The sequence below is a fragment of the Trypanosoma cruzi genome, genomic scaffold (genome assembly GCF_000209065.1).
Source record: "Trypanosoma cruzi strain CL Brener 1047053516593 genomic scaffold, whole genome shotgun sequence".
Lineage (NCBI taxonomy): Eukaryota > Euglenozoa > Kinetoplastea > Trypanosomatida > Trypanosomatidae > Trypanosoma > Trypanosoma cruzi.
The window spans coordinates 16,198-26,994 of NW_001849330.1; the positions used below are offsets into that span (position 1 = coordinate 16,198).

The 10,797-nt window shown below is 54.8% G+C and overlaps 7 protein-coding genes across 7 annotated transcripts, besides 9 other annotated features; all 7 read right to left on the minus strand.

The window, feature by feature from the left end:
- Positions 1-466, minus strand: Tc00.1047053510065.5 (hypothetical protein, conserved; the record flags this gene model as incomplete). Its single annotated transcript, XM_801434.1, has 1 exon — positions 1-466. A coding segment is annotated over one exon (466 nt), but the record flags the coding sequence as incomplete, so codon positions are not given.
- Positions 1-2,015: a sequence feature (heterozygous, non-Esmeraldo-like haplotype).
- Positions 1,004-1,027: a microsatellite.
- On the minus strand, positions 1,276-2,772 carry Tc00.1047053510065.10 (hypothetical protein, conserved; the record flags this gene model as incomplete). Its single annotated transcript, XM_801428.1, has 1 exon — positions 1,276-2,772. One exon carries the CDS (start codon positions 2,770-2,772, stop codon positions 1,276-1,278), a length of 1,497 nt encoding a protein of 498 aa, XP_806521.1.
- Positions 2,016-2,291: a sequence feature (areas not merged during assembly with more than two copies in the genome that could not be assigned to a particular haplotype).
- Positions 2,292-3,457: a sequence feature (heterozygous, Esmeraldo-like haplotype).
- Positions 2,947-4,770, minus strand: Tc00.1047053510065.20 (DNA repair protein, putative; the record flags this gene model as incomplete). The annotated part of the gene is made up of 1 exon (XM_801429.1): positions 2,947-4,770. One exon carries the CDS (start codon positions 4,768-4,770, stop codon positions 2,947-2,949), a length of 1,824 nt encoding a protein of 607 aa, XP_806522.1.
- Positions 3,458-4,121: a sequence feature (areas merged during assembly that could not be assigned to a particular haplotype. This can correspond to areas where the two haplotypes were merged or to regions with more than two copies in the genome that were merged during assembly.).
- Positions 4,122-10,797: a sequence feature (heterozygous, non-Esmeraldo-like haplotype).
- Positions 5,232-5,258: a sequence feature (AT_rich).
- Positions 5,320-5,832, minus strand: Tc00.1047053510065.30 (IgE-dependent histamine-releasing factor, putative; the record flags this gene model as incomplete). The annotated part of the gene is made up of 1 exon (XM_801430.1): positions 5,320-5,832. The coding sequence occupies one exon, from the start codon at positions 5,830-5,832 to the stop codon at positions 5,320-5,322; it is 513 nt and encodes a 170-aa protein (XP_806523.1).
- Positions 6,214-6,274: a sequence feature (T-rich).
- On the minus strand, positions 6,328-7,596 carry Tc00.1047053510065.40 (hypothetical protein, conserved; the record flags this gene model as incomplete). Its single annotated transcript, XM_801431.1, has 1 exon — positions 6,328-7,596. One exon carries the CDS (start codon positions 7,594-7,596, stop codon positions 6,328-6,330), a length of 1,269 nt encoding a protein of 422 aa, XP_806524.1.
- Tc00.1047053510065.50 (hypothetical protein, conserved) lies at positions 7,970-9,061 on the minus strand (the record flags this gene model as incomplete). The annotated part of the gene is made up of 1 exon (XM_801432.1): positions 7,970-9,061. One exon carries the CDS (start codon positions 9,059-9,061, stop codon positions 7,970-7,972), a length of 1,092 nt encoding a protein of 363 aa, XP_806525.1.
- Positions 9,113-9,145: a sequence feature (AT_rich).
- Positions 9,636-10,797, minus strand: Tc00.1047053510065.60 (hypothetical protein, conserved; the record flags this gene model as incomplete). The annotated part of the gene is made up of 1 exon (XM_801433.1): positions 9,636-10,797. A coding segment is annotated over one exon (1,162 nt), but the record flags the coding sequence as incomplete, so codon positions are not given.

The following is a 10,797-nucleotide window of genomic DNA, read 5'->3' on the forward strand; positions in this document are numbered from 1 at the left end:
TGTTATTGAAGTACTGCAGCGGACCATCCAGCGTGTTGTCAATGATACTGGGGGCGGACGTCGCCAGCAGCTTGGCGCCTAATATCACGAGAACAGCCATGGCAGCACTCCACAGCACGACGTAAATGACCCACATCCAGAGAAAGCAGCGGGACGCGTCACTGCTCCGCCCTGGCTTCGGCTGACAGCAGGAGTGACAGCAGGCAACGCTGAGAAAAACAAGCGGGAAGCTCAGCAGAGTCACAACGAACAGCAGCGCACAAACCCCCGGATAAACAAGGTAGCGCCACTGCCCCTTTATGCGGTCGGTGTTGGACAGGCATTTTAAGACGTCGTTGTCGATGCTGGGGCCATCCCACACCTTTTGGCAGTCGAGTGAGCGCTGGGCAGATGCAACGGCGGGCGCGACCACGAGAAGCGCCAGCAGTGTCGCCGCTGCAAGCGCAGTTGCTTTGCCAGAGGGCATTCGTCGGCCTTATTTTGTGCTTTTGTGTGGCTTCGCTCTGGTGTGTCTTGGGCGGAGGACAAAGAGGCGCAAAGACAAAAACAACAAACAAATGGAGGAAAAAAGAGCAGGCAGTCAAGCGGCGCCACTCAGGCATGCACAAGGCGGCCACGCCCCAACCCAGACCGCAGCGCATCAACAATACTCCTCCGCAAGGAGAAACTCCGTCAGCCGCACGTACACATCCCTCTGCGTGCTGCTCAGGCGGCGCACGTCCATGTCCGCGTCGCATGCCTCACGGCCACAACACCTCAAGCGCCCTTTTGCCGCGCGCCGCAGCTGCCGGTGCCCCTAATTCACCCGTATAAAGAGAGCAGAGACAGCGGTGCAACAAAAGTAGTGTGGGAAAGGGCTGTAAAACAGGGAAACTCCTCCATCTTACACATATCCGGGAGAAATAAGCATCGCGCATCCAATTCTTATAATTCGTTTTTTTCGCATTCCTGAGCTCCCTCGTTGGGGACCGTTCGAAACAAACCAGCACTCACATATTGACTAATATATATATATATATATATACATCAAGGAGACACATAGATATACACAAAAAAAGACAGTATATATTCAAATAAATCTGTATATTTATCCGTTTCAAAAATGCGCACCTTTTATCGTATGCCACGCGTATTTTCTACATATTTCATCCTCGGTCTTAACATTACCAACAAATCACAAACATCAATCAGCCGGAAAAAAAAAATCGTCGAGAAAATGAGGTCACGCACGCAAAAATAGGAAAAGAAAAAAGACAACGTCAAGAAAACATACACTCAACTACTCTGGGCAGCATTTACCGACCCTGACCCGTTTAGACCACGAGGGCTCCTACCCTGTTTGATTGACCGGGCGTCCCAAATGCAGGAGCCGCGGAACATGATGTAGATGGCCAGACCAAACATCAGTCCCCCAACAAAGAAGCCAGTGCCAAGCATCAGGGTCCCCGCCTTCAGTTCGTTGCAGTCACTCATGGCTCCCAGAAGCTTGTCCACCACAAAATTGCAGTCGAGCAACGGCCTGGCGTACGACAGCGCAATGCTCGCGTTGCTTGCCTGCGCCGCAAGCTGCAGAATCACTGACGCCACTGCTTTGACGTCTGTGTTGGTGCAGTTGGCGGCGCACTCAAACAGCGTGCACGATTCGCCCGCCACGGGACACGCCATTGTGAAGGCCTTGACCCGGGTAGCACTCAGCACGCTGGCCATGGTGCCAAAGTTGGGGCACTGATCCTCCGATGTGATGTCGTTGCCGCACAGCAAGGGCTTAAATGAAATGGGCTTGTTATCGCAAGACTTGAGCAATTTCTTGCACGCGTCTTCGGAGAACCGCCGCTCCGCATCATCCGTCTCCCTGTTGATATCAGAAAAGTCAAATGTCTGCTCACAGTACGGCACAAGATACCACTGGAACACACCCGGCTGCCGTTGTTGCTGCAGCTCCACCTCGCCACAGGCGGCCCAAGAGAGATACGTCAGCACCGTCACCACAACCGCGAGCAGTGCAAACACAACCCCGAAGAGCCAGTAGATGCAGGAGAATAAATATGTTGTGCACGGGATGCCGCAGCGGCAACAGGCCAACAAAACCACAAGAAGCATTAGCACAACACCCACGCCACCGACACAGTACGACACAATCGGTATCCATCCAATGTACTTCGAAATCTTGTGCTTGGCATCCATGAGTAAATCGGTCACTTTGGTGCTGATGTTGGTGAAGGCAGTGATGTCCAGGTCGATGGAAGGTATGGGCTCACGCTTACCCGAGGACCAGTTGGACGTGAAATCAATGATCCTCTCAGCCGTGTTATTGAAGTACTGCAGCGGACCATCCAGCGTGTTGTCAATGATACTGGGGGCGGACGTCGCCAGCAGCTTGGCGCCTAATATCACGAGAACAGCCATGGCAGCACTCCACAGCACGACGTAAATGACCCACATCCAGAGAAAGCAGCGGGACGCGTCACTGCTCCGCCCTGGCTTCGGCTGACAGCAGGAGTGACAGCAGGCAACGCTGAGAAAAACAAGCGGGAAGCTCAGCAGAGTCACAACGAACAGCAGCGCACAAACCCCCGGATAAACAAGGTAGCGCCACTGCCCCTTTATGCGGTCGGTGTTGGACAGGCATTTTAAGACGTCGTTGTCGATGCTGGGGCCATCCCACACCTTTTGGCAGTCGAGTGAGCGCTGGGCAGATGCAACGGCGGGCGCGACCACGAGAAGCGCCAGCAGTGTCGCCGCTGCAAGCGCAGTTGCTTTGCCAGAGGGCATTCGTCGGCCTTACTTTGTGCTTTTGTGTGGCTTCGCTCTGGTGTGTCTTGGGCGGAGGACAAAGAGGCGCAAAGACAAAAACAACAAACAAATGGAGGAAAAAAGAGCAGGCAGTCAAGCGGCGCCACTCAGGCATGCACAAGGCGGCCACGCCCCAACCCAGACCGCAGCGCATCAACAATACTCCTCCGCAAGGAGAAACTCCGTCAGCCGCACGTACACATCCCTCTGCGTGCTGCTCAGGCGGCGCACGTCCATGTCCGCGTCGCATGCCTCGCGGCCACAACACCTCAAGCGCCTCCACAACTGCAGGAAGGAACCATACTTGCACGCAAGCTGTGTCGCAAACCCGGACGAGCATCCACGAACACAAATAAGCATGCGGGCAAAGGTGGTGCGCGCGCGGAGTGCTCGCTTTATCCTCGCGGTCACGTTGAGGCAGGTCGCACAGTCGGCCAGCTGTGGTGGTCGTGCGCCACTCCGCGCGGCATTTGCCAGCGCCGTGACGTGGGCAACTCCAAGGGAGCGCAACCAAGAGACGGTGTCCTTCAGGTGGCGCGTGCGGATGACACGGAAGCGTGGCACCGCGGCAAGCGAAGCGCAAGCCGAAAAGACACGACGCCGTTCATCGGGGCGCAGCAGTTCGGTGGTTCCCTCCACCACCCACACCACCGACCGAAACGGCGAGACAGAAAGTAGCCGCCGTTGCTCGTAGTAGCGGGACGTCGCAATGCTTGCACAGAGGTCCTTTACTGTCTTGCGTTCCACAACAACAGAAAAGAGTCTTTGCGCAGGAGCATCCCCACACTCACCCGCAGCTGGGACGGAGTGGGTGGCGCCAAGACTGTCCAGTTCCCTCGCAGTTGGGGGACTGGCGTGGCTCCCACAGCTGTCACCGGGCATGTCGATCCCAATCATGAAGTCACCACATGGAAGCGTGCAGGATGCAGTGGGAACACCAGCCGTCGTGAAGGCTTCTATCACGCGCCCATGGGCACCGTGGATGCGCTCTCGGTTGTCAACAAGAATTCGCCATTGGTATCGCGAGACCTTTTCCTCTGAAGCAACGTGTGCCAAGGACCCACCAACGCGATCCTCGCGCTTCGCTTCCTGTCTTGGCGCAGCAACAAACTCTTGTGGGGTGCCCACGAGCCTGCGTATCCGTGGCTGATCTCTTGGGCGCGGTGACGACGGGCGGCTGGTAGATGGCGATCGGAACGGTGTTCGCAGCCGCTGCGAGTGTTCGAGCTGCTCCTCGTGCGTCGACATGAATCGCCCGGGCAGAGCACCGCCACATTCCCCACTCTCCACCGGCTGTTCTGCCTGCCCCTCGCCGTCCCGCTCCGACCATGGCACCGGTCCCGTCGGCTGCGACACACCGTGCTGACGCAGCCGGGTGAGGAGGACATTCTTTGTGCCGGTTGTCAGGAGGCCGCGTGAGGCGCACCTCGACCGCAGCTCCCTCAAGCTGAGCTTCTCCGCCGTGAGCTGGGCGTCGGCGTCGCGGCGAGTGATGGGCGGCAACGGACAACCCGCGCAAATTTCCCTGCGGGGAGAATGCGACAAGTCTGGCGGCGTGAGAAGGAAACACTCGCCGTCCTCGGCGCCGGTCGGTTTGTCGGTGCCCTCGCCCCTCCCCAGCGGCCGCGGCAGCGACACACTGCTCTCCAGACGCCGCAGCTTAAAGCAGCGGAACGGCGAGTGCATTGCCACCGCGTGGTCTTCAGCCCACGATGGGCTGGGCGGCGGCGACAACAAGTCCAACTCAGCGCCAGCGCACTCGGGTGCTTGGCAGCGTTGCTGCACGCCGCAGCAGTACGCGCCGACCGCCCTCACGGCGTCTGTGGAGCAGCCATGCAGCACCGTGGCTGCCGCGCCGCTCGTGACCGGCAGCGGGTAGCGTCGCACGGCGGTGCAGAACTCCGAGAAGCGCCCTGGCCACGTACGCTCCATGTGGCGAGCCAGCAGCTCGTTGTGCGTTACGCAGTGGTGGCGCATTGCACACGCAGCTCCACCCCTAACAAGCTCCTCCCCTCCCGCCTTCCAGCAACCGCTGCCGCCAGTCACATGCACAAAGCATATAAAAGAGACAAAAAAAGGAAAGAAAGAAGACAGGAAGATGCACACAGCACAACGAGCAACCGCACGTAGTGGCAGAGCACAGGAGGAAAAAAAGGGTGGGGACGGGGGTCAAGTGAGAGCTTTCCACTTCTCGTGTCTTGCCGATTTACTCCTTCCTCTTCTTCCATTGAGACGCACACCCGTAGTGCCGCATATTTACATGCGTGCGCCTCTTCGGTCCTCCAGTTTTCCTTCGTCACAAAAACACGCGCACAATGAGAGGCAAATGCGTAAATTAGCCGCAACCCGTCCTTTCTTCGCCCATTACACCCACGGCAAAAAAGAGGGGAAACGGCCTCCTTTACTTCCGACGCACACCCAACAGCGTCAGCTAATGCTTAAAATAAAATTAAAAAAAAAAAAAAGAAAACTTAGGGCACGTATACTTAATTTATTGGCTCGTCCCACTGACGATTTATTCCCTGCTTACACACGCTCCCCCTTGACGCCGTCCTTCCAGTAGTAGAAGTACGGCACCTCGCCGTCCCACTTGCAGAGCACAATCATGCCGTTGTCGGGGTCCTCCTCGTTGCCCTCGGGGATGAAAAACTGGTACTCGTCAATCTCCTTGATCACCCTCTTCACAAATGCCGCGGCATTCGCCTGGAACTTCTTCTTCTCCTCCTCGTCCTCAATCCTCTCCAGGAGCTGCTTCATGTAGCCGCGGATGTGCGCCATGTACGAGTTCTTGTCGTAGCTGGTCTCGGTGTAGCGGTTGTTGTGCACCACATCCACAACGCGCTGCCTGCTGTCATCGACTTCGCCCTTCGCGCCCTCGCCGGCGTCCTCGTCCACATTCGCCGCAATGCCGTAGTCCTCGCCGCCCACCTCAATGTAGCTGCCCTTCACGACGTACACAATTTCGTCCTCAACATCCATGGGCCTGTCATTGTCGCAGACAACCTCGGCGTTTGTCAGAATATCCTTGAAGATTCTCATTTTCCTTCCCCTGGTTCAGCTGTATGTTTGCTTGTGTGTGCGTCTGTTTGTGCTTTTGTGCGTGCTCGTGCAACTCAACTGCACGTGGAAGAGCAGGAAAAAGAATATTTGCAAAAATGAAAAAAAGGTGCAATAACTCCCTCCCCACCGACACCCACACGCAATTGTGCCTCTTTTCATGTATTGAAGAAAGAGTCTTATTGGTCATCAAAGCGTGTGTGCGCCGCGGGAAATAAAGGCCCTTATGCGTCACACAAGCAGACAGACCCAGCCTCTGCAGCGTTGTTGACTGTGCGGATGCACAGATGTATGTATGCGTACAGGGAATAGGCGTGGCTGCTAACAAACAAATGGCCTTGCCAAGGGTGATTTATTGTTGGTTTCTTCTTTCTTTTCTTTTCTTTTTTTGCCTGCCCTCCTTACTTTGTTTTTCTTCCGTTTTAGGGTTTTAATCAGAGCACATTTAACAGTTAAACAAAGAATTCGCATTGACGATTATTGCGAAAGAAATACGTCGCGAATGTCAGTGGTGGTGGTGTAAACAAGCGGCTCACCACGGCTACCGCAGGCACCAAGAATATGTGGTGAGTTTGGGTGAAATGCCAGCGACAGAACTGCTCCTGTGCGATACGAACGTGAGACGATCTGAGTTGGTGGTCGAGACGCGTCACGTGCATCCCAGAGACTAATGTTGCCATCCTTGCCTCCCACAGCAAGCAATCCGGCAATGTGCGGCGATGCGGCAAACGTGGCATCGGCCTCGTGTACCTGCAGCTGCCACAGGGGCTTTGCATTCATGCGCGCCTCAAACGCCATCCATCCACCATTGCTCGTGGATGCGTAAATAATTCTGCCGCCATGCGGGGCAAACTCCACATGTTCAACAACCCCATTCGTGGCAAATCTTATTGCCGCCTGGTTGGGCGAGCGACAGTCGCGCAGCACCGCCGTCGCGTCAAAACCGCCCGAAAGCAACAGGTTCGCCTCCTCGCGATGCCAGTCAAGGCTCTGCACTTTGTCTGGCTCCGCGTACGTTCCGGCACAAGTGGACGTATTGAGGTCCCACAACTTGATGCTGCTGTCCGCGCTACCAGAGGCTAGCATGTGTTGCGCACATGTGTTCCATCGAACGCTGATTACCGCATCCTTGTGCGATTCCTCCTTCAGCATGCGGGTCTTGATGCTTTTCCTGTAGTTATCCTCCCAATGGATGCAGCCTCCCAGGAGGCAGACCGGCTCCACCGCATCAATGACGTCAAGACTCCAGACTTCCACAAACGGACGCATTGTACCAACGGCGCAAAGAGACATTGTGCCGTCTGTAAGCCACGTCGTACTCAAGGGAAACGCGGCAATCTCCACGTCATGGTGAACGTACATTGTGTCCTCTGGTTCATCATAAATGTAGAGCTCCAGTCGTGGTTGTGAAGCCTCCGCAGAAGCGGTGACAAAGACAATGTCTGTCTCTTTGAAGGTCGTGTCGTTGACTTCGTCCTCATCGTCCGACTTCACCTGCTCTAAAACGGTGTCGACACCCCCGCCAAACTGCATATTGTCAACACCGTCGCCACTGTCGTCATCACTGCTGCAGAATTCACCCTGCACTGGCGGCCCAGTTTCGCCCGCAACTCCTGCTGCCTCTTCCGCCGCGCATCCGGGGTTCTGCCGTCGCAGTTTTGCCCGCACCGTCTCCAAATTCTCTGTGGAGTGGATTGGAACAGGCCTCATTGCACCCTTCGGTACCCAAGAGAAAGAAGTCAGCATTTCGTGTTTGCCTGAAAGCAATTACGAAGGAAAGAGAGGCACCTCGAGTCTTTTCTTTCTTTTCCCCGCCCCTCGTTCTAATGTGACTTCCTTCGCACTTCCCGTTCTCCTCTCCCGTCGGAGGAAAAGGCGGCGGCATGAAAAGAAAGGGATACATAAGAAAAAAAGACGCACAAATAAATCATTTGAAAAAAGAAAAAAAAAGAGGAAGAAGAAGAAGATGCAAACCAAAAAAACGCACACTCTTCAACATCTTCACAAAGCACCGCATCTCATCTATTTTTTGTTCCTTCGCCCCACAAATACAGGGACAGAAACACACGCACACACACACACACTCTCTCTCTCTCGCTCTATCTTTATTTTCAGCCAGCTACAATTTGGACCGCATAAAACCCATCACACGGCCCATCAGTGAAGCAAATTGCCGTCGTATCTGAGGATTTATTCCGCCCCGTGCCGCCTCTTTGTTTTTCATGTTGCCACCGTCGTTGCGGTTTTTTCCCTTTTTACTCACCGCAACGTTGGCCGCTGACTGATCGGTTCTCTGTGATCCAGCCGCCTGCCTCACCCTATCGGCAATCACTGCCTTCCCAGAATATTCAGCGCCACTACGATGCTCAGAATTTTTTCCTGCCATCTCCGTGGCAAGTGTGGAAAGCGGATTCTGCTGAATGAAGCGCTGCAGCCTTTTCAGGGCATTCAGCTGCGCACCCAGCACAACATTGACCAGGACAGAGGGGACAAGACCCATCGGATGCACAAGGGCGACATAACTCACATGGGACTCCATGTTGCCCTTAGCATTGATGACCGGCCGCGCCAGAATGCCTGAGAACAACATGAGCGCACGCACATATTTGGACTGACGGGGATCAAGAGGCTCCACATATCCAAGTGGCGTGGAAAACGCCTTCACCCACACCGTTCCATCGTGGCGCACCTCCTCCGCCACCACCATCTCAAAGTCTCTGTTCTGCACAAGAAGGATGGGTGTGTGTATTGCCATATAATACAACGCGACACGTCTCTGCCCAGGTCGCAACTGCAGTTCGGCAACACTGTCTACATCTACAACGTTACTTTCACCCAACACCCCGCCCGGCCGTGGAAGAATTCGCACAGAGCGCAACTCCGCGATATAATCATCCCACCTTCGCCGTGTTGATACGTTGAGGTACGCCAATACTTCAGCTGGTCGGCATGGCAGCTCCACCTCCGCACGCATAAGGTGCATCGGGCAATCTTCAACAGGCCGGCTGTGCAGCGAGATTCCGCAGTCTTCATCCTGCGCGATGAGTTTGAAACCGGTGGCTGGTGCGTCGGCAAGAAGAAGCCGCTCCACGTCGATGAAGTTCACAGCCTCACGGTAGAGGCCATCGTCGTTGTCGGGGACCCCTCTCTTGTGGGACGCAAAACCAAGGGGAGATGAGGAGAATTCGGTCTTCCGCACAAGGTACGCCATTTTCCAGTTCCCGTGACGCGTCAGATGACGTCCCTCGACTCTCAGCAAAACAAAAAAATATAATAAAAAGTAAAAAATAAAAATGTTTACACGTCGGCGACGCTCCGCTCTCCCCCTCCCTACCACCGCACACTCTGGTGTGAGGGAGAAAAAAAAAAAGCAGAAATGAGTAAGAAATTGTGCGAGTGATAGATGAACGAAAAAAATAAAAACTAAAATAAAAGAAAAGAAGCAAACGGCTGGTTAACATGTGCGATGAGAAAGGTGTCGTAGGGCGAGGCAAAAAAAAGGGATGAACTCAGAAAAAAAACAACTCTCCAACCGCTCCAAACCCCCTTTTTTTCACTCATCCTGCTCAACCTCGGGAAAGATGATCGGCACCATTTCATCGCCACCACCAAGAGGCAGACGAAAAAGCAAAACATTGTCAGAAAGAGTAGTATACACATCTCTTGTAACAAGCATGAGTGTGAATATACATCGTGTTTCAATTCCGTTCCCCTCTTCTTTCCTTCTTCCTTTCTTCCTCTTCCCTTTTTTGCTGACTCCTCCCCCACATTGATAAGGAAGTCCTTTACATTGTGTTACTTGCATGCGCAAATGGCTTCTGCGGTAACCCCATTGAAGACGCATTGAGCATCCAAGCAAAGCTAATATTGCCTTCATTTGAAAGAACGCTCGGCTGCGGGAAAACAACAGGAATGAGTTCATGCCGAGCTGCAAAGGGCATCAGCGTGTTCCTCTTGTCGCAGCGTCTTTTCTCCTGCTTTTTTTTGTACTCCTCCACCCTCTCCGCCAGTTGGCGTCGGTTCTCAAGTGCCAGCTGTAGATCAACTTTTTCCTGCCGAGTTCGCCCCGATTTGGTCCGCCGAAGGCCTAACTGTGCGTCAGCCATAAGCAGCTCGTTGGCGTATTTGAAGAACTCGCCGTTGGCAAACTTCCTAGGCAGCACGGCCTCTAGTCGTCGTGTCATAGTCAACAATGCCATCCTCTTCTTTGGCGGCGACAGTGAGCCTGCCAGAAAGCCTTGATAAGGATTGCCCCCCTCACTTGGGCCTTCGGTCTGTCGATCAAGGGACGGCAACTGCGGGCGTGGTTCCGTGAAGAGTGATACGGAGCATCTGTTGGAGAACTTTTCACCCGGCCGCGGGCGGAATTGCGGGCGTCGCCCAGTGGCTGGCGCCATCGACGATACGCGGTCTATACCCTGTGAGGTGGAAGGAGCGCCACCCTCTTCATCGCCGGAGGGTATCGATGGGCCCTGCTTCTCATGCGTGCTTTGCGTGGCTTGTGCCACCGGAGGCTGCCTTGCGCTCTCCGTGGAGGATAAAAAAGATAACGACGGCACTTGAGTGACCTCCTCCTGCGGGTGGGAAATGTCCGTGAGGAAAAAGGGACGGGTGAGCATCCCCCTTGGCGATCCCGACGCAGAGAGGGGGGTTATGGCCTTTGTGCCTCTACGCGACCGCGCGCGGGACACACTAAAGTCGTCATCCAGCAAAGAGTCCATGAGGCTCCGCACACTCTCGGGTCTCGTTTCCGGGTGAAGGATGGTCTCCAGCAGCATTTCTTCCTCTGCGGTGTTGTTCGCCGGCACGCGCAATGCCGTGGGCGGTTCTTCGCTGAATGTCGTTGGATCCGAGAGCCTCCATGTATCGCGGCCAAAAGCGCCAACAAACTTCACAGCAGCCACAGAATTTTGCTGCATAGCCACGTTGGAAAACGGCGCATGCAAC